This window comes from Bos taurus, chromosome 25, assembly GCF_002263795.3.
Source record: "Bos taurus isolate L1 Dominette 01449 registration number 42190680 breed Hereford chromosome 25, ARS-UCD2.0, whole genome shotgun sequence".
Lineage (NCBI taxonomy): Eukaryota > Metazoa > Chordata > Mammalia > Artiodactyla > Bovidae > Bos > Bos taurus.
Window position 1 is genome coordinate 21,861,577 of NC_037352.1, and position 19,578 is coordinate 21,881,154.

Here is a 19,578-nt window from a genome sequence, read left to right on the forward strand (position 1 = left end):
TAAAATACTTTTTTATAAAAGCTGTACTATTCAAATACACTGGAAAAAACATCGAGCTCTTCCGGCAGAGCCAGGCAACTGTGTTAAGGGCCTTCCAGGCATTACCTCACTTAACTCTCACAACCCTATGAGGTAGGTGTCATTGTCACCGTATTGCAGATATGAGGGCATGAAACTTGGAAAGGTTAGGACATGTGCTCAAGGCCCAGCGGCTAGGAGGTGGAACCATGGATTCCACATGCCCAGTATCTTGCAAAGATTATTCGAAGCACTTGGAGCCCCTTTTAATAAGGTCTGTGATCACACTGATGGGAGAGAGCCATGATAACAGCATCTAATGGTGTCTGTTACATAATAGAAAAAGACTAAGTATTCTTACAGTTCAAATGAATTAAAATTTATTTTAAAATATGGCAACAAACAAGTAGCATATTCACACCTTTTACAATTTTCTGGCAGAATTTTTAAAAGATGCAAATCTGACTTGTTCCTTAAGGCGCTGATTTCGAGGCTGACAAAGACAGTAGACACTGAATAACCCCTGGATACGGGGCATGGCAGCATCTGAAATGAGGCACTCAGGACAGGCTTATTAAGAAGTAGACATTTCCCCACCCGGTTCTGTTTATTCTTTTCGTTATTCAGAGTGTGGAGTTTGCAGAGATCTTAATCAAAATATTAGGCGACCTTCCTACACCGACTAACAAATAGCCAAGAGTTGTTTAGGACATGCAACCTAGAGTCTGTGTATCTCTTTATCTCCTTTTCCATCCGTCCATGGAGAACCTACTTAAGCTGCGGATTCAGCCGGACTCCCTTTGAAGGATGGTTCAAGTTGACAGGTCCGTGGGCCAAATGAAGTTTCTAAATCATTTGCCAGGTGCATGACTTTGAGCTGTCCCCTGGCAGAGGAGGCAATGGTTTGATTGAAATGGTAGGTGGAAAGGCCACATGCTGGGAGAAAGCATGAAGCTGTTAGGATATATCTGGCCATGACCACTGAAATATAACAGCAGTCAAAAACTGAAAATACTTTAGAAGCGGAATTCAACCCCTCCATGCTGGAGACAAGGAAGCGAAGGCCAAGTTTTGCCCAAGGGACTTACATGGGGAATATGACAGAACCAGAACAAGATAACTAGCCTTCCATTGAATGCATGCAGGACCTTAATAATAACAACTATATATGACAGTAACAATAAAATGGGTCAGCCATATTCTATGAAATTATTCAATTTTAGTAGAAAGTGGAGCACACTATCTAATTTAGTCATCTCATTTCACCTTCACAACAACCCCCTGAAATAGATGCTATTATTACTCACCCTGTACTAGTAAGGAAACAGGCTCAGAGATGTTAAGTAACTTGCCCATGGTCACAAGCCAATTCAATTTGAAATCCTATCAGTCTACCTCCGAAGCCTATATTCTTGCTTCCGTGATGTTTCTTCTTTCATCTCCCAACCCGGCTACACAGATGTGGGATTTGAACTGCTCTTGGTCAAGTCCCAAGTTTAAATACATTCCTGGGGGATGGGCTCTGTTGGGTGAATGTCCATAAAGTCGAGCTCCTCAGTTCTGCTGTCAACCCTGCCCAGGCTGTAATGCTTATCACAGCTCCCCAGAAAGCTGTTGACCAAAGGTTGAGAGAACTCGAGGAGATGAGCCCATGGATCCAGGGAGCCTGGGTCAAGCAGAAGGAATATGGACAGAGAGTCAGCAGAGCCAGGATTCAAACACCAGCCTTGGGAATCTCCTGGCAGTCCAGTGGTTAGGACTCAGCGCTTTCACTGCTGTGACCTGGGTTCCATCCCTGGTTGGGGAATTAAGATCCTACAAATGATGCGGTGCAGTGAAAAAAAAAACCCAACAAACAAAACATCAGCCTTGCAATTCATCAGCTGAGTGAAGGTGGGCAAGTAACTGGACCCCTCTGAGCGTCCTCAGTTGTAGGTGCTCTGATCTCAGCCAGGCTCTTAAGCCTTCCCCATCAGTCCCTCTCTGAGTCCCCTGGAAAGTCCCCAAACCTTCTCTTTCCTGAAGGTCCCCCAACTAAAGTTCTGGTCATCTTGGTCTCAGCAGATAGCCTCATCTCGTAAGCTGAGAGGAAATGGAGGCGTGTGGGTGCCCCTGGGTGGGTGGCTTTCCTGCTCTTGCACAGTCATCTTGACCTCTTTGACCTACCTTCCTCTTTGTGTCAACAAACAGGTTCTCTTCATGAAGATGTTCCTTTCTGTTCTGAACCCCCATTCTCCTGTGTCCTTTGCATGTCTACTCTGGCCAGTCTGTGTCCACAGCTTCTCCATATATTAATCAGAACTCCTAGGGTTGCAAATAGGAACCCAGTTCAAACTGACTTAGTATTTAGTTGTGACTGAATCCAGAGTCTGGACCATGTCAAAAACAATCCATTTCTCTGTATCCCTTAAGATTGCTTTCCTCTCTGTTGACTTCTTTATTCTTCAAAGTTTTTCTTGGGCACATAGCTGCTCCAGGCCTACATCCCATTGTTTCTGCAATTCCTGCTGAAAGAGAGCTTCCTTTTTCTAAAATTTCCTGCGGCTTGGAACTCAGTCTTGTTGGAAGATGTTCAGTCATATGTCCATCTCTAAAGCAATCACTGTGGCCAGGGGATGGAATGTTCTGATTGGCCAGATCCAGGGCACCTGTCAAGGGACTGGGTCTGCCCCTGTCTAAAGTGGACATCTTGCAGAGGGGAAGGAGTGGATTCTCCCAGAAAAATAAAGCTGCTCGCTGTGCCTGCAAACCAAGCAGATGCCCACTCTGGCTCTTTTCAGATTCATTCTGTTCAACACAGAAACATGCAAAGTCTCTCATCTTAAAAATCTCTTCCCTCTAGACTGAGATCTCTCCATTCTACCACTGCGGTATCTTTTCGTGCAAACTGGATGGAGTTCTTGCTCCCTCCATTTTTTTACCTTCCATTCTTTCCATGGTTCAGTGCAATCTGGCTTCTGCCCCCACCATTCTATTGAAATCCCTCGCATTGAGTCAGCAGTGACCTCAAAATTGCCTCCTCTCGTAGACTTGTCTTTTCTTTCTTGACCTCGTCAAACTGGGTACTTTGATCTTCCTTCCTTAAGAAAAAAATCTGAAAAGAGTTTAAAACTTCCAGCAGCATCAAAAGCTATGCAGGGAAATTAAGTACCTCCCTGTAGACCCCTAACTAGGCTCCTTCGTTCTTCTTCCCAGAGCCACCCACTGTGATCGGCGTCCTGGGTGAGCTTCTGGAGAGGTCCTCCACCTCACACATGAGGGTGTCAGTGCTCGTCTTCAATTCCCACCCCTCACTTTGTTCCCTTCCATCTTGGAGGTTTTGGTTTTTTTTTCATGGCACTGAGCTGGCTGACTTTCCTCCTCCTTCCACAACCATTCCTGCTTGAAAAATTGACTCCATGGAGAAGTTCTTTCTTTTTTTAAGTTTTTTTTTTTTTTAAATCACCAAAAGCATTTTGTATTGGAGGTATAGCTGATAAACAATGTTGTGGTAGTTTCTGGCAGACAACAAAGGGACTCAGCCATGCACATACACGCCTCCGTTCTCCCCCAAACTGCCCTCCAGGCTGCCACATCACAATAAGCAGAGTCCCATGAAGACTTCTGATGACATTAGAACTTGGAGGACCAAGACATGCCCATGACCCAGAGAGGGAAAGATCCAAAGTGTATTTCTTGTTTATTTACAAGTACAGTTTCTTAAAAACAATCACAAAATGCCCTCCAATTAGGGTATGAAAAACAACAACTCAGAGGTGGCTTGTGAATCTGCTTGAAATGTCTTTCCAAGGGAGTGAGGCTGGGATGGGAGACAGGAGGTATCCCTTTTGTGCCTGGGTCCACATTTTCTTCACTGTCTCTCACCAGGAGCCCAGGGCCCGACCTCACCTGGCTTCCTGCATACTCTGCCAACCTTGGTGGGACAGATTTTTGTGTATTAAGTGCCTGTAACTGTTAACAGTATATTCTGGTGATCTCAGAGAGACAGCAGTGAGGGGTCTTGAAGAGAGATCTTAGTTCCCTGCCCAGGAATTGAACCTGGGTGGCTTGGATGGAAACCAGGAATCCTAGCTGTTAGTCCACCAGGGGCTAGAGGCTTGGAGCAAAATTCCTCTGGCCCTTGTCCCCATTGAAAAATGAATTTCTCAAACAGGCAAAAACTGTAAAAACAGGTACAAAGTTTATTATCAGAGACACAGCATAGCATGTGGGGGAGCACACACGGTGAAACAGTTTGTTTATTAAGACAGAAGAAGCAAGGCAGAGAGACACACCCGGGAGGGTGTGGGCGTTTTCCCCAATGGAGAGGAGCCCTAGTAAAGAGGCAGTTAAATCATTTCTATAGGGCAGTTCTTCCGGATCTTTGCTTACCTTTGGCTGGCTATCTTATTTCTTTTCCACACTTGACTTGGCCTAGGGCCCTCCCCAATATGCTTGCACAGGTTTTGGCCAAGATGGATTCCAGTGCAGAGGCCTGTGGGAGGTTTGACAGCACCTATTATGGGATGGCACCCCCTCCTTTTGGTTGTTTTATCTCTTTGCTCCAGCAGAGCTCAGCTCCTGCCACTTTGTCCTCTGAGTGTCTAGGGAAAACAGATCTCCAAGTTTCTCTGCTGGACAAACTCCAACTGTCCAGCCCAGGGGCCCATCTACCTCCCACTTCACTAGGGTAGGTTGGGGTATGGCAGGGCCTGTAGGACCCCTCTGTTGCCAGGGTACAGCCACCCCCATCAGACTAGCTCACTGGATGGGACTGGCTGAGTCACAACTCAACTGCAGCTACCAGCTACCATGTCAGATTTTTTTAATGTGCATTTTGTCAAATCATTCTCACCGCACCCTGCAAGATAGATCCATTTGACAAAACAGGAAACCTGGCCAAGGGAATTTAGATAACTTGCTTACAGATTATCTGCAGATTGATGGTGCTAAGATTATTACCCAGGTCAACTTAACTTTTTCTTTTTCAGCTTACTTTTAAGTCCATGTCACATGATCAGATGCAATTTGCAAGGCAGTGAGATGTCGCTGACACCCTGTGGTCTCTGGAATCAAGCAGACCAGACTTCGAATCGTGGTTCTCCTCATTTACCTTGTATGACCCTGGCCAAGTTGTTAACTTTTCAAATTTTCTGTTAAGTGGAGATAATCTTTCCTGCCTATCTTATGGATGTGTGAGAATCAAGGCTATAAAAACATAGGCAAATAAAAGGGGCAATTTCTGTTTGAGGGCTAGTTTATTTGAAGCCAGCAGCAGCTTAGGTTTAGGATGAATTTTAAAGGATGGATAAGAATAATATGTTACTTTGTTGACATAGGAAAGCATTTAGAGTATATTTCATCTAGTTTTAAAAAGCAGCTTAAAGTGATGATACATTTTTTAGAGAGTAAAAAGCATTCATCGATCAATTCACCCAGCTATCCAGGACATAGACCAAAATGTTAACATAATGAAGGTATTGGGGTGGTAGAATTATAAAGGACTTTGTTGTTTCTTTCTCTTGGCACTTGTGAACAAGTTGTTTGTTTCTGCATAAATGGATCAGTTGTCAGATCTGAGCGCAAATCTTAGTCAGTTACTTAAGCTCTAAATCTGTTCCTTGTTGTAGAGCAGACTTCATAAACCTGTTGGATTAAATGAGATCATGCTTGTAAATCACTTATACAGTATCTGGCTAAAAATAAGCACTTCATATATACTACCATTTATCCGTTGAACAGCACTCAGTGCCAGCTCTGTATCGGGATCTGAAAATTCAGGTGTGGGCCAATCAGATGTGGCTTCAGCTCTTGTGTGTGTGTGCATGCTAAGTAGCCTCCATCATGTCCAGCTCTTTGCAACCCTATGGACTGTCGCCCACCAGGCTCCCCTGTCCATGGGATTCTCCAGGCAAGAATTTTGGAGTGGGTTGCCATGTCATCATCTATATTCCATCGAGATTGTAAACTCATACAGTAGCTCATACAATCTAGATGGAACTATAGACAATGACAGATACACAAAGAAATAAACATGTAGATCTGGATATTCACACATTTTATTTCCTATGGAAGAAATGAACAGGTTGTTCTGAGAGAGAATAACAGGAAGAGGAGAAAAGAGGGAGCTCCTTGACTTGGAGGTGATCTGGAATCGCTTTTCTGAGGAGGTAGCATTTAAATTGAGACTGAGGAAAACACACATTGCATGTTTTTTAAATGAAAATTTGTTAAAAAAAATGAAACTTGCTATCCAGCACAAAAACCTCTCTCTTGCCGATTTCTTCTTAAATAGACACAGAGATCAAATATCCCGATAGTAAGGGACCTCCATTATCAGAAAAGGAGGCTTTAATCTTTCCTTCTTTGCCAAAGGCCAGACACTTTCGAATATTGTCTGACTTTTCTCGGGAGAAAAACCTTGGTCTACAGACAACTTTTAAAAACGATCAAATGTGTGTGTGGCTCTGTCCGTGGCTGGCTGCTGCTCACTGGGTGGGACCCTCCTGCATTCTCCGCTGCGGAGAACCACACAGCCTAAAAAGGATCCCGAATTTCATTGAATTTGCACATTTAAAAAAAAGAGAGACTCCTTTGTCTTTTACTCAGACTGTATGCTTGGGTGTCTTTTCATCAAGACCTAGGTTCGGTTCCTGAAGATGCCCTGATGTCTTGATGGAGGCTGGGCAGGAAGCTCCCCTGTGCCACTGGCCTCACGTCGTCAAGCCCGGTTAAGCAGCGAGAAGTATGGGGCAGACCCTCATCCTCTTCTCCAGCGTCATCTGTGGCTGATCTCTTTTCATTTCTGTTTCTTCCCTGGGCTCTTTCCTTCTAAGAAGCAATATCTTTCTTTTTGATCCCACTCAGCTTAGATGTCACCTCCTCCAGAAAGTCTCCCTGGACTTCTTCTTTCTCCCTGAGCTAGTCTTCTCAGGTTCCTCACCTCTGGACTCCGTGGCAGCACGTGTCACACGGCTCCATGCTGTCCGTGTATGCATCTGTCTCCTCTGCTGGACTGTAAGCTCCATGGTGACAAGGACAGGGACATCTTATACACCATCTTATTTCTGGTACCCAGCAAATCAGTAGATGGAAGATGCCCATTTAGATAAGCAAATATTAGCCTTCGTCATCATTCCCTTAGCACCAGAGTACACACTAGGACAGCTATTAGGGAAATCTTAGGGTTTTTAACTAACATGAAGCTCATTAAACAGCACCAGGCAGATTTTAACAATTTGGTTAAATATTTCCATTCCCTTTATTCCTATTTCCCCCCTTTTCTCCACTTCAATAGCTCCCTCATTTAAAATGGGCTTTGTAGGGACTTCCCTGGCAGTCCAGTGGTTAAGACTTCGCCTTCCAACAGAGGGGGTGTGGTTTGATCCCTGGTCTGGGAGTTAAGATCCCACATGCCTCATGGCCAAAAAATCAAAATATGAAGCAGAAGCAGTATTGTAACAAATTCAATAAAGACTTTAAAAAAAATGGTCCACATTTAAAAAAAATCTTTAAAAAGATACTTATTAATAATACTACTTGACTGATATTTAAATTTTCAAAAACACAAAAGCATAAAAGGTAGAAAAATCAAACAGTCTGTAACTCTCCCAATCTCTCCAAGCACATATATAATACACATGCAGATAGTATGTCCACATTTATGTCTATAATTTATAAAATGGGAACATTGTACAGTTATTAATTATATATAACTGTTATTTGAGATTCTTCTACATCTTATTTTAATTTTTAAAAGTGTTTTGCATGGTAATACATAAAAATAGTTATATCATTATTTATTCAACTCTTTTCCCTATTGGTCAAGAGTTGATTTCAAAAAAAATTTTTTTCCCCCTCTAACAACTCTTTGATGAACACTCTGTCTCTTGAATCTCGGAACGTGGGACCTTAGTTCCCTGACCAAGGATGACCGTGTGGAGTCTTAACCCCTTCACCACCAGGGAGTCCCTTCTTGTATTTCGATGGGCTAAACCCAGGTGTGTAGAGGAGGCCTCCAGGAAAAGCTCCTGGAGGAAGTGACTGGAGACAGAGGATGTGTAGGCAATGACGGGGAACAGGGTGGGAGGCAAGGCTTCCTGGTGGAGGAGACAGCTTGTGCTCAGGCTTGGAGGTGAGCATGCATGAGCGTTCCAGGAACTGGGAGGATTTCAACACAGCTGGAGGGTGTGTTGGGGATGGGAGCTGGGCTAGGGGAACGTGGGCAGTGAAGGGGCTGTTGGCCAGGTGACCAGCGCCGACTCCTAAACAACCTGTAAGCCATGCTGAGGAGTGTGGCTTTGGGCCATGGGGAGCCACCACAGACAAGGGCAGGAAAGTGACATATCCAGGTTGGCACTTTGAAAGATCTCTGTGGTTGCTGTGACTGAGCCAACTCCACATTTGACAGCTAGACTTGGAGCTGTTATTAACACAACGAAACAGAAATTAGAAGGAAGGGAAGAAAAAGAGGGGGGAAAGAGCTCACATGTAACAGTTCACAGATAAGATTTTCAAGTGGTCTTGGCTCTTAAATTTGGGGGCTCAAGTGAACACATCATGATCCTCACTCCCCTTTCCAACTGTGGAAGAGGTTCCATGTGACTTTAAATAACCTAGTTGGCTTTGGCCCCCTTTCTGTTCCAGGAGCCCCAGTGATGACAAGGGGGTTGGGTGTTCTTCTGAGTGAGGCTGAAGCGTTCCCAGCCAGAGAAGCAGGTGTGGTCCACGCTGCGTTTGTAATTAGATCCCAGCCGCGGAGCTGCCCATTCTCCAAGGACACAGCAGGCGCAGAGCTGATCGGGCTGTGCCTCCCAAGGGCTGACGTCTCCATTTAGGGAGCGCTCCTGAAGCTAATGGGCGGTGACAGCTCCATTTTAAAAACACGGAAACACTTAGGGAGGCTGTGATGTGCCAGGCTCGTAAGCTGCTTATTAGCAGGGAAATCACGCTCCCTCTGTATTGTGCCCCCTTGGTTAACCCCTGTTCCTGCATCTCCTTTCTGCGATCTCACTTAAAGATTTCATTGTTCTCTAGGCAGTGGGGGGAGTGATGGGAGAGGAGGCCGCAGAGCTGCCAGAAGCTGTTTCTCTGTCTCCCATCACAGCCTCTGGGGAGGCCCCAGCAAAGCAATAGCCTTCTGGTGTGGATGGGAAAGGGATGGGTTTGGTTTTTTGTTTTTTAAAGAAAAATGGTCCCTGAAGACTCTCTGTGTCTCAGCTTCCTGTGCCGGCTGGTTGGGGTCCCAACACCCAGAAGCACCCACAGGGCTGCCTTGTAATATGCCATCCCACTCCTCCAGGCCCTGCCGCTGACATCTCTTTGTGTTTTCCAGCTCCATCCCTTCTTTTTCCACAACAGCTCCCTCTTTTTCCACAACCCTGTCCACCATCTCTCTCCTCTGGATGATCGCAACCATCTTCTACCCTCCCCGCTGCCTCCACCATCAGTCTAGTGGCTGCTTCTTTTCCAGTCCCAGCAAGGGGACTCCTGTCTGACCTTTGACATCTCCACTGGACTCTCCAACTTACCACAAATGAAACCAAGGCTCCATTTCTTTAACCAAACATGCTTTACCCCAGTGTCACCCACTCACCAAGTGGCTCAGACCACAAGTCTTCTCATACCCCACAACCAGTCCATCAGCAAATCTTATCAACTCGCAATTCAAAGTAGACCCCTCCCCAGTCAAATGCATCTTCCCATCTTCCCCACTGTCGCCTCCCTCCAGGCCACCATCCTCTCTTGCCTGGATTATTGCAGCATCCTCCTGATTGGTCTGCTTCTACCTTTCCCCCTTGTTCACCCATCAGTCGGTTTTGGACACAGTCCCAGTGACGTTGCTGTCAGAGCCTGCCTCCTCAGTGCTCAGAATTCTCCAGCCGCTTCTCATCAAGCTGATCTGAAAAGCCTCTGTCTTCACAGGGCTGGCGTGGCCAGCAATCTGGCTCCTGGTCCTCTCTTGAGCTCTCAGACCCCTGCTTGCCCCTTGGTCACTGCTCTGGCCACACTGGCTTCGTGGCTGTTCAGTGACCATGCCCAACAAGCTCCTGTCCTGGGTCCTTCGCCCTTGCAGTTCCTTCTACCCAGAATGTTCTTCCTGCCAGTGTGTGCACAGCTCCTCCTGGCTGAAGGCTTGCCAGAATGTCACCTCCAAGCTGACTCATTTATCAAAAATGGCCTCATCTTCACTCTTTCCCCCTGACTCTGTTTTTCTTAATGTCACTTATTTCCATCTGGCATTATTATTGTTTTTGTTGTTTTGGGGGAGTTTTGGCCACGCAGCCTGGCTTGTAGGATCTCAGTTCCCTTGAGCAGGGAGGGAGTCGGGGTGCCGGCAGGGAAAGAACCAAGTCCTAACCACCCGACTGCCAGGGAATTCCTCATCTGGCATTAAAATATACATTTACAGTTATATTTTTATGTATTTATTGATTGCCTTTCTTCTCCAGTAAAATGTAAGCTCTGTGAGGCATGGATTTTCTATGATTTACTATTAACACAGGGCCTGGCACATAGTAGGTACTCAAGAGTGTTTCATGAATGAGAAAATGAATACACAGTGAAAGGATCTGGACGGTATTCCTGACCACACTGTGTTGACCTTGACGGCAGAAGTTTTGCCCCACTGGCCAGCAGAAAAAACCTGAGTCTTGGTCATGTGGTTGGGAGTCCCTTATCGGTACTGAGGCCAAGCTGTCAAAACAGCTGAAACAATTTAGTTTGGAATAACTAATGTGCTTCTCCAAGTCTGACACGAGTCTTTAAAAATGCAAGGCTGTTTCCTCAATGTTTAAAACTTCAACATCATGGAAACACACCATCATAGGAAGTGGATACTGTCTGGGAGGAATTGTAGTGGAAAACGAGAACCAGCGATGCTCACAGCTCTGCTGTGTTGATCACTTACTCAGTGCCAGGCATGGTGTCAGTCACAGACGGGATCTCATTTTATCCTCATCAGAACCTCATTTGAGAAAAATTAGAGTTGTCTCTAGTGTACAAAAGAGGAAACTGAGGCTGGAAGGGAGTTGGCCAGGGCTGCACACGTAGCAGGCAGTGACGCCAGGATTTTAACCCACGTCACCGTTACTCCACTCTGGCGGTCATTCGCCAGCCCACCAACCATTTTGCAACATGGCACTGGGAGCCTGGACTCTGACAGACAAACCTGGCTGACACAGTGGCTCTGCTATTTGTTAGCAGTGGGACCCTGAACAAATTACATCACCTCCTTGGCCTCAGTCTCCTCATCCATACAATAGGGATGGCTGTAATACCCACTTCACAGGGTCTTTGGGAGAATGAAATAAAAGTAATACAAAGAAAGAGCATTCTAGCATGCCTGGAACATACAAAATGCATAATAAACATTAACTGTTATAATTATTAGTGTCTTCCCAAGTGGCTCAGTGGTAAAGAATCCGCCTGCCAATGCAGGAGCCGCAGGAGACTCAGGTTCAATTCCTGGGTAGGGAAGATCCCCTGGAGAAGGAAATGGCAGCCCACTCCATTATTCTTGCCGGGATAATCCCATGGACAGAGGAGCCTGGTGGGCTACAATCCATGGGGTTGCAAAGAGTCAGACAGGACCGAGCGACTGAGCATACACGCACATCGCAATTGTCATTACTCCCACTGTGTTCTTAGGTTGTTTGCTTCCTGTAGATACTGAAACACTTAGAGATTTCATGCAAATGGGTTTGCTGGTGAAGAAGGAAGAAAATCAGGCCTAGTGACTCAACTCTTCTCATTAGATGGGGACTGATGTGTGCATGTGTATGTGCTCACACGTGAGTGAAGAAATGTACACACGCACACACACATGCGTTACCACTCTGTCTCAGACCAGGACTTTTCATAGAGAAGGACAGCAGGAGGCATGAGAAATGGTGATGGTTTCTTCTCGAGAGCTTGGGGAGATCCCAAGCACTGGGTTGGCTTTCATCCCACACCCTTCATTCCCATCTGGAGGCAGAATGGCTGCATTTATTTCCTGGTACCTTGTAATTAAGGGTCAATGACTTCTCCCTCCAACCAGGGCCTCATAGTGGCCCTGCCATTGCAGCCACCAAACCCAGGTCTGGATGTTTCTCTCCATTAACTGGAGCATGTAAACTCTTATATCTGTGGAGTTGGAGAATGTCTCCAGAGATGACTGAGAGCCAAAGGACAGCGCTTTAAGGGACGTGCTGCTTAATGTTGGGAATCTCCAAGGTGACGTATAAACAAGTCACTACTTCAAATCTTGTACCACAAAAAATATCTCAGGGACCTTAATCCCATCTCCTTCAGGAATGAGCTTGGCCAACTCCTTGGGGTGGAGTTGGGAGAACATGCCACATGCCACCATCCCCACCATCCCATGCTGCCATCCAGCTCCTGACTGCCCAGAAGGACACCACGGGCAGCTCATGAGCTCCAGGAACTGAAGGTCGGGAGCCCAAGGTCACCTGCCAATCCGTGGTCATGAGAATTTTGCATTTTATGTTGCTCTCATTTCTGATCATCGAAACAGTCTCTCCGAGGTAGTGAAAGGGAAGGGCTTGGAGAAGCCACACCCAGTTTCGTTTGGTTCTGTTCTGTTTTCAGTTTCGTTTAGTTTATTTTTTCCACCCACCACAAATTCTTCTCTTCCCCTCTCATAGTGTGGGCGAAATGCTGAAAACTTCGACCGATTTTTCACCCGCCATCCACCAGTTCTAACACCTCCTGACCAGGAAGTCATCAGGAATATTGACCAATCAGAATTCGAAGGATTTTCCTTTGTTAACTCTGAATTTTTAAAACCTGAAGTCAAGAGCTAAGTAGCTGTGTAGATTTCCGTCCTTCATTTCTGTCATTCAAGCTCAACGGCTATTGTGGTGACATTTTTTTGTTTTCATTGCAAAGTTGCATCCATGTTTTGTTTGCTGATGAAACTAGAGTGACCATGTTTCAGGACCCAAATGTCCTCAGGTAGTTTTGGAGCATCTCTGTGAGATGGGATTATGCAGATGGCATGTTGACAATGTGGCTGCATAATTAGCACATTATCAAAGTCCTTGTAGCATTTATTTTCCCCAGCATGTCAGCGATGTAGATCCAGCGGGGACAGAACATGCCTGCTTTCTCCCCCTTGTTCCTGCACTGCCATTCTCATCCCTTTTCCAACGCCAACCATCCAATCTAGATTTTTTTTCCTGCCAAACAAGTGGATAATCGGATGCTAGCAGTATTCTCCCGCTTCCAGTCCTGGAGCTTGGCTTGTATCCAAGTAGATGGTTGCTTTGCCTTAGGGGGAATTTCCTCCATTCTTCCTGGTTTGGAGGCCCCAGGAGCTTTGGGGAAAAAACATGCTAAAAATAAAATTTTATTTGTTTTTTTTTTTTTAACTCAAAAATTAAGAAGATTATTTAAGTCCTTTTAAAATTCCAAGAGTGTGCTTTTAGACAGTTTCAATCTAAGGGCACTTCCAGGAGTCATAAGGCAACCAGCTTGGGTGCTACCTTAATGCTGTAATTTCTGGTTCCCTGTGTCCCCCGATCACCTTCATCCCCAAACTACTTGAACAGGGCATTTGGACTAACTCCCTGAAAAGACATGGTCACTTTAGCAAAGTCCCAAAGGGCCATGGTTTTACATTACATTTCAAACTTTATTTGCTTTGGGGTTTTATTTCTGTTGTTCAAATGCAAAAAAAAAAAAAAAAGTTACTCACTTTTGTTACACATGCTTTGAAATACGTGTCCAGATGTTATTAACCACAATGACCTGCTTTGATTTACCGAGAAGACGGCTCTAGAGCCTGGCAGACCCATGCCTGCTCAAATGGGATTTGTCTAGGTTTGTTGCTGGCTTCAGAAAGCTAATTAAGTGCTCTGAGAAAGACACCATGTCTTGAAAGCATAGACAGTTGTATTCTTCACTTTGATGTTGTTTTGCAAGATGTTTGTGGAAATGTTTGTATCTGGATATCTGTTATGTGCCATTTTTCTTCTAGCATCGAGATACAATAAAAAAAAAAAAAAAGCAAGAAAGAAGAAGAAATACTATTTCAAGGAAAACGGCTGTCTATGAAAAACATGGACCCAAACTGCAGAATGGGGCCTCCTGAGGCTTCAGGACAGAAAAAAATTAAAGCCAGATCTTAATCTTGGCCCCAGTGTTCAGCCAGTCAGAGAGACTGAAACTGTGGATCATTTAGGGACTCCTGGGGGCCTTTGATGGGGTGGGATGAGCTGGCTGGGGGGGTCTCAATGAGATCAGAGCTCAAGGCCCACATTCTCACCAGAGGCAAGTTTAGGGGCCAGTTAGGGGCAGGGCTGGGGCTGCTGAGTTTGTTATCAAAATCACTACGCCTCTCAGCTCAGACTCATCCTTTCTAGCAAATAGCTTCACGAGCCCCCAGAAGCCCAGGGAAACCCCTTGATTGGGGAAATTCCGTTTCCATCTGAGCAGATGAGGACAGCAGGTGGTCCCCCATCCCACCTCCTGTCCCCCGCTGTCCTCAGGCAGCCCTGAAGGCAACTCTTGTCACAAGTCAAGTGATTTCCGCAAGCGCCAGGGCTTCTAAGAGACCATCAAGGGAACTCAAAACACTTGACAAGTGTCCTTGAAGGGAGACTTCTCATCTTTAAGAAAATTGTGATTTGATTTCTACTTGGGCAAAGCCCCCTGCTGTTCACTCCTTTCTGCCTGCTCTCGTCTCCTTGCTGGGGGTGTGGGGACCATCCCTGTGGCCACTGTTGTGGGTCACAATCTAGATGTCAAAGGAAGCAGATGGGAAGCCCTAGCTCTCAAGCTTAGGAGGCAAGAGAAGGAGGAAAACTGGGGAAGACCCTCCTCATTGTATTGTTGGGAAACCGGCATCAGGAAGGAGGAAGTGACTTGCCCAAAGTCAGCCAGTTGGAATGCAAACCCAGTTTCCTGAATCTCCGTACGGGTCTCCCTCCTCTGTGACTGCCGTCTCTGAGCCATGCCCACCAACAGACAGCTTATTTGAAGTCTTTCATCTGGCTGTTGGGTCACCAAGCCTTTACTTGGATATACTCTCAGGAAGATTAAAACCAAGGAGAAACATTGGGCCATCGACAAGTCATTAGAGACAACTTTAGAGAACAACGTAGGATGGGTGAATAGATATAAATAGATAGGTAGATAGATAGAGATAAATAGATATAAATAGAAAGAATATACTGTGTGTGTATATATATATGTATTATATTTACTGCACTCTACATTTTCCAAATTGCTAACATTATTTTTCAAAAGTTTAATAGTTTGCAGAAGTAGATACTCAAGCCAAAGCCTCTGTTCCCCTAATACACTGAGCTGAGAGTTGTTCAGGGAAGCCTTCTGTGAAAGGGAGGGATCATTAGAATTCTTGCAGTTGCCTATTCCATCAACATTTCAAGTGCAGAGGAGACTGAGAAGCAGAGCTTTCAACAGATGTAATCTCAGCGGAATACTTTGCAAACACATCCAAGAAAGATTTTTAAATTAATTTTTGTGATTGTGCATGTATTCCACCCTCCTTTCAGTCACCTAGCCAGCATTTAGTGAGCACTAACTGTGTGCTGGGCTCTATCCTAGGTGGCAGAAGCATGGTGGGGAGCATGAAGATGCAACCCAGGAAGGTAGTCATTAAACAAGTCATTAAAAGCACGATATGATCTAGAGATAACTCATCTCTAGGTTAATCAGGGAAGACTTCATTTAAGAAAGGAAGAGTCATCAGAAGACTTTGGGGTTCTTTCTCTCTGGAGACCACATTGGAGGCTACAGGAGATGCAGCAGCACCCTCTCGACCCAGATTTCTGGTCCAGTCCTATAGTGCCAAAGTGGGGAAAGAGAGGCAAGAGCTGGGGTGTGTTTCCTTCTAGAAGGCCAAAGACACAGTCTCCATACTTGATGCAATCACAGAATCATCAAGATGTGAGCTGACAGATGCCTGTGTGATAAGAGGGAACTAGTTTCAGAACTCAGTTCCAAGTCGTTAGTCCAGATTCCTTTCAGGCCCTCAGGAGACACTGCCCCTGGCTTGATACCACCTGGTTCTTCTAGATGAGACAGCTTGATGCTTTCCAGAAGAACTTAAATTAGAGGGTCGTTTTGTAAAAAGAAACTAAGAAAATCCAAAGAAGCCTAAACACAGTCCAGGGTAGTCATGGCTAGTTGTCTACCAGGATCTTAGAATCCCTCTTTCCCTTTGTTGGACTCCTCATTGACCTTCTCTTCTAAGAAAGCACAGGGCCACGGTCAGAGTGACCATCTTGGGGAATTACTAGGAAGCCAGTGGAATTAGTGGGGCTTCCCTACTGTCTCAGATGGTAAAGAATCCACCTGCAATGCAGGAGATCTGGGTTCAGTAATCTTCCTGGGGTGAATGCAACTATTTTCATGTAACTCCAGATACTATCACCCTGGAAAGGAATTTTCCCAACAGAGAGGCCCATTCTTTCCCAACTTTTAGGGTAAAGTTCAGGGGTCTTTTCTATTGAGGATCTGCCCACAATGGCAAGTCCTGTTTGGATCATGTGGCTGATTGAAGCATCACCAGTACAACAAATGGGGTAGGACTTTAATAATTGAGGATGATGCAAAGGGAACCTCTGCTGGATACCCACAGGCAGGGAAAGCCATGCCAGGGGACCTGAAAGGAGGCAGATGCCTGTCTTCTAGCCTCAGGTATTCCCAGGGCCCACACCCAGCCCTGGAGCTCTCAGATCTTGAAGGAGCCTCACACAGTTCTATCCATATTGGGGCTCACAATGGATAAGGGCCCATCTGAGTGACCCACAGAATCAGTGGGAACAAATTCCATTATTTTGCTCTAGAGTGAGATCTCTAGCTTGGGGACAACTGTGAGTTGTCAGAAGTCAAGAGGCTCATCTTTCATTAAGTCTTCATTCATCTATTCACTCATTCAGCAAATAATCATGGAAGGCCTGCCATGTACCAAGTCTTGGCACTGGAAATATACAGACAAGGACTTTAGCCTCCTGCAAAGAGGCAATAAATAATCATGACAGTTTCTGACAGCAGCAAGTACAATGAACACAATTAGAAAGATGTTTAAGTATGACTAGTGGGGTTCAGGGAGGGAGGCACAGACAGTATTAAAGGAAAAGCTGGCATTCAAGCCTTTCTCTGAACACAGGAAAGAATGCATTCAGTGCCTGGGACAGCACAGGACAGGCTGGCAGCTGGCAGGATGAGAAAAAAGTAGAGTGGGTGGGGCATGGCAGGAGATGCCTACCACCCAAAAATCAGCTCCACCACTATCTTCAGCTCACTCCCCTCTGACCACACCTACTGAATTGAATTCCTCATATTCCCCTCACTCCACACCCCCACACATACACCACAAGAGTAAGTGGGGAACTTCGTAGGAACATTTTACCCATCTCAGTGGAGTAGTCAAAAAGAAGGCATTCTTGTGAGAGGCATTTTGCAAAGGACAATGAGGCCAGCAATGAGAAATCCTTGTCAGTCAGTGCCCTTTAGGGGTTAAACCTAAAGCAGAGATAATGATCAGCCAAACTCTAGCAAATCAGTCAGTTCTCTCCCTTCTTGACAATCTGACACCACTCTGGCTTCAGCCAGGTAACCTGCCCAGTACCAGTGAAACCCATGTGTTATCCTTGGTTGTCCTTGCAATACACCAGCCATCAAACTGTCCCCCAGTCAGAGAGGCTAAGATGAAGCCTAATTGGGAATCGTGTGGTCAGGTAAAAGTCACCACCCCGCTGTGCAATCTTGGGCAAGTCACTTTACCTTCCTGTGCCTCAGTTTTCTCATATGTCAGAGCACTGGGGCAAGGAGCTCTACCTGCCCCCAGGTGGGTGGTGAAGATGGGAAGATCATAGGCTGGAAAGGACCCTGAAGAGGTGAGAGCATCATACAGATGTGAGATCTTTTCATGAGCCCACACTCTGACATTCCCTGGTGAAACTTGGCCCAAACTATATTTAGTAAACTGGAGACTGATGTCCCCTCCGCACCCCCACCCCCCCAAAATGAAACTCCAGACTAACTAGGAGAATGGAATATTTTAAGACTGTCTTTCCAGACTGAGTTTGTTAACCAGATGCATCATCAGAAGACCTCTGATGATCATCAGAAGAACCTCTGGCTGATGAAGACTCAGATTCTAGTCTGTGGTTGGATTTCTGAGCATCCCTTCAAAGCCTCGATTGCACCAGGGAATGTGGGATGGATAGTGATCCCCTCCTTTCGTTGAGCAGTGATGTGATGTCCCCATTCTTGCCACTCTGCCTTCTGGGGATGAGTGGTTGTGAGCTCTTCTCCTTTTTAAAGAAAGAAGCCTCCTAGCCACAGGGGGCGCTCTTGAATGATTTTCTCCTGGACGCTCTACCGCATGACTATTTCTATGACATTATACCTTGTAAGAGGTAGATTCCAACTCATCTCAAAGCCGAAGAAAACAACAGACACATACACACACCATATTTTCTGGCAATCCTTAAAGAAAGTCAATGTCTCGTTTCCTTTCTTAGAAAATTTCCACAAAGTCTTCTCTCCAGAAGCCAACATACGATGTGAAATGAAAGCCAGGGATTAGTATTGCAGTGCAGCTGCTAAAACCGGTCAGCACAGGGCTTCTCCCAACTCTGCCCATGAGACGTCATCAGCTTCCCAATAACTGGCATGTCTCGGTCACATTTCCTCCTCCTTATGCCATGTTAATGTGTTTGCTTTCCATTTGACAGAGAGACAAGCGAGACACCTCCAATTTCGACAAAGAGTTCACCAGACAGCCTGTGGAACTCACGCCTACTGATAAACTCTTCATCATGAACTTGGACCAAAATGAATTTGCTGGCTTCTCCTATACTAACCCAGAGTTTGTCATTAATGTGTAGGTGAATGCAAACTCCATTGTAAGCCTGGAGTGTAAGACTTCAGGCCAAGTGTATGTATCAATTCTAGTCTTCCAGGATTCATGGTGCATATGCTGGCATTCCACACATGGAGAGCTTGTCCTAGAGGGCTTTTCTTTGTATGTGTAGCTTGCTAGTTTGTTTTCTACATCTGAAAATGTTTAGTTTAGAATAAGCGCTTTATCCAATATTAGAGGTACAATTTTCCAAACTTCCAGAAACTCATCAAACAAACAGACGATGTCAAAACTAATGTGTCTGATACCAAAATGCTTCAGTATTTGTAATTTTTAAAGTCAGAAGCTAATGTTCCTGGTAAAAGTTTTTACAGTTATCCTATAATATCCCCCTTGAATGCTAAGCATGACTGGTATTTTTAAAAATTGTGAGTAAGCTTTGCAGTTACTGTGAACTATTGTCTCTTGGAGGAAATTTTTTGTTTAAGAATTGATACGATTAAACTGAGTTAATATATGCCAACTCTTGTTTACATGTCTGCTTTTAAATACAGTCTGGTGCAGGGGTTACAAACTGGGAAGTCATAGCCTGATCCCATAGATGAGTTTCGTTTCACTTGCACAGAATTTCATTTAATTGAAATTGTTGTCAACATTAAAAAATGGAATTTTTCTGTAGATTTCTGGACTTTCAGATTCAGTTGAAAAAAAATCAGAAGACTGGCAGCACTGGGCCTATA

At 45.2% G+C, this 19,578-nt stretch overlaps 1 protein-coding gene across 3 annotated transcripts in view; it reads left to right on the top strand.

The window, feature by feature from the left end:
- The window catches only part of PRKCB (protein kinase C beta), a 375,621-nt gene extending 356,260 nt beyond the window's left edge, over positions 1 to 19,361 (top strand). The window contains exon 17 of one of the 3 annotated variants that reach the window (XM_005224690.5): positions 18,711 to 19,361. In XM_005224690.5, coding sequence (XP_005224747.1) covers positions 18,711 to 18,863 — 153 coding nt within the window. In that variant the 3' untranslated portion in view covers positions 18,864 to 19,361. 3 annotated transcript variants of the gene reach the window in all.
- The last annotated feature ends 217 nt before the right edge of the window (positions 19,362 to 19,578 follow it).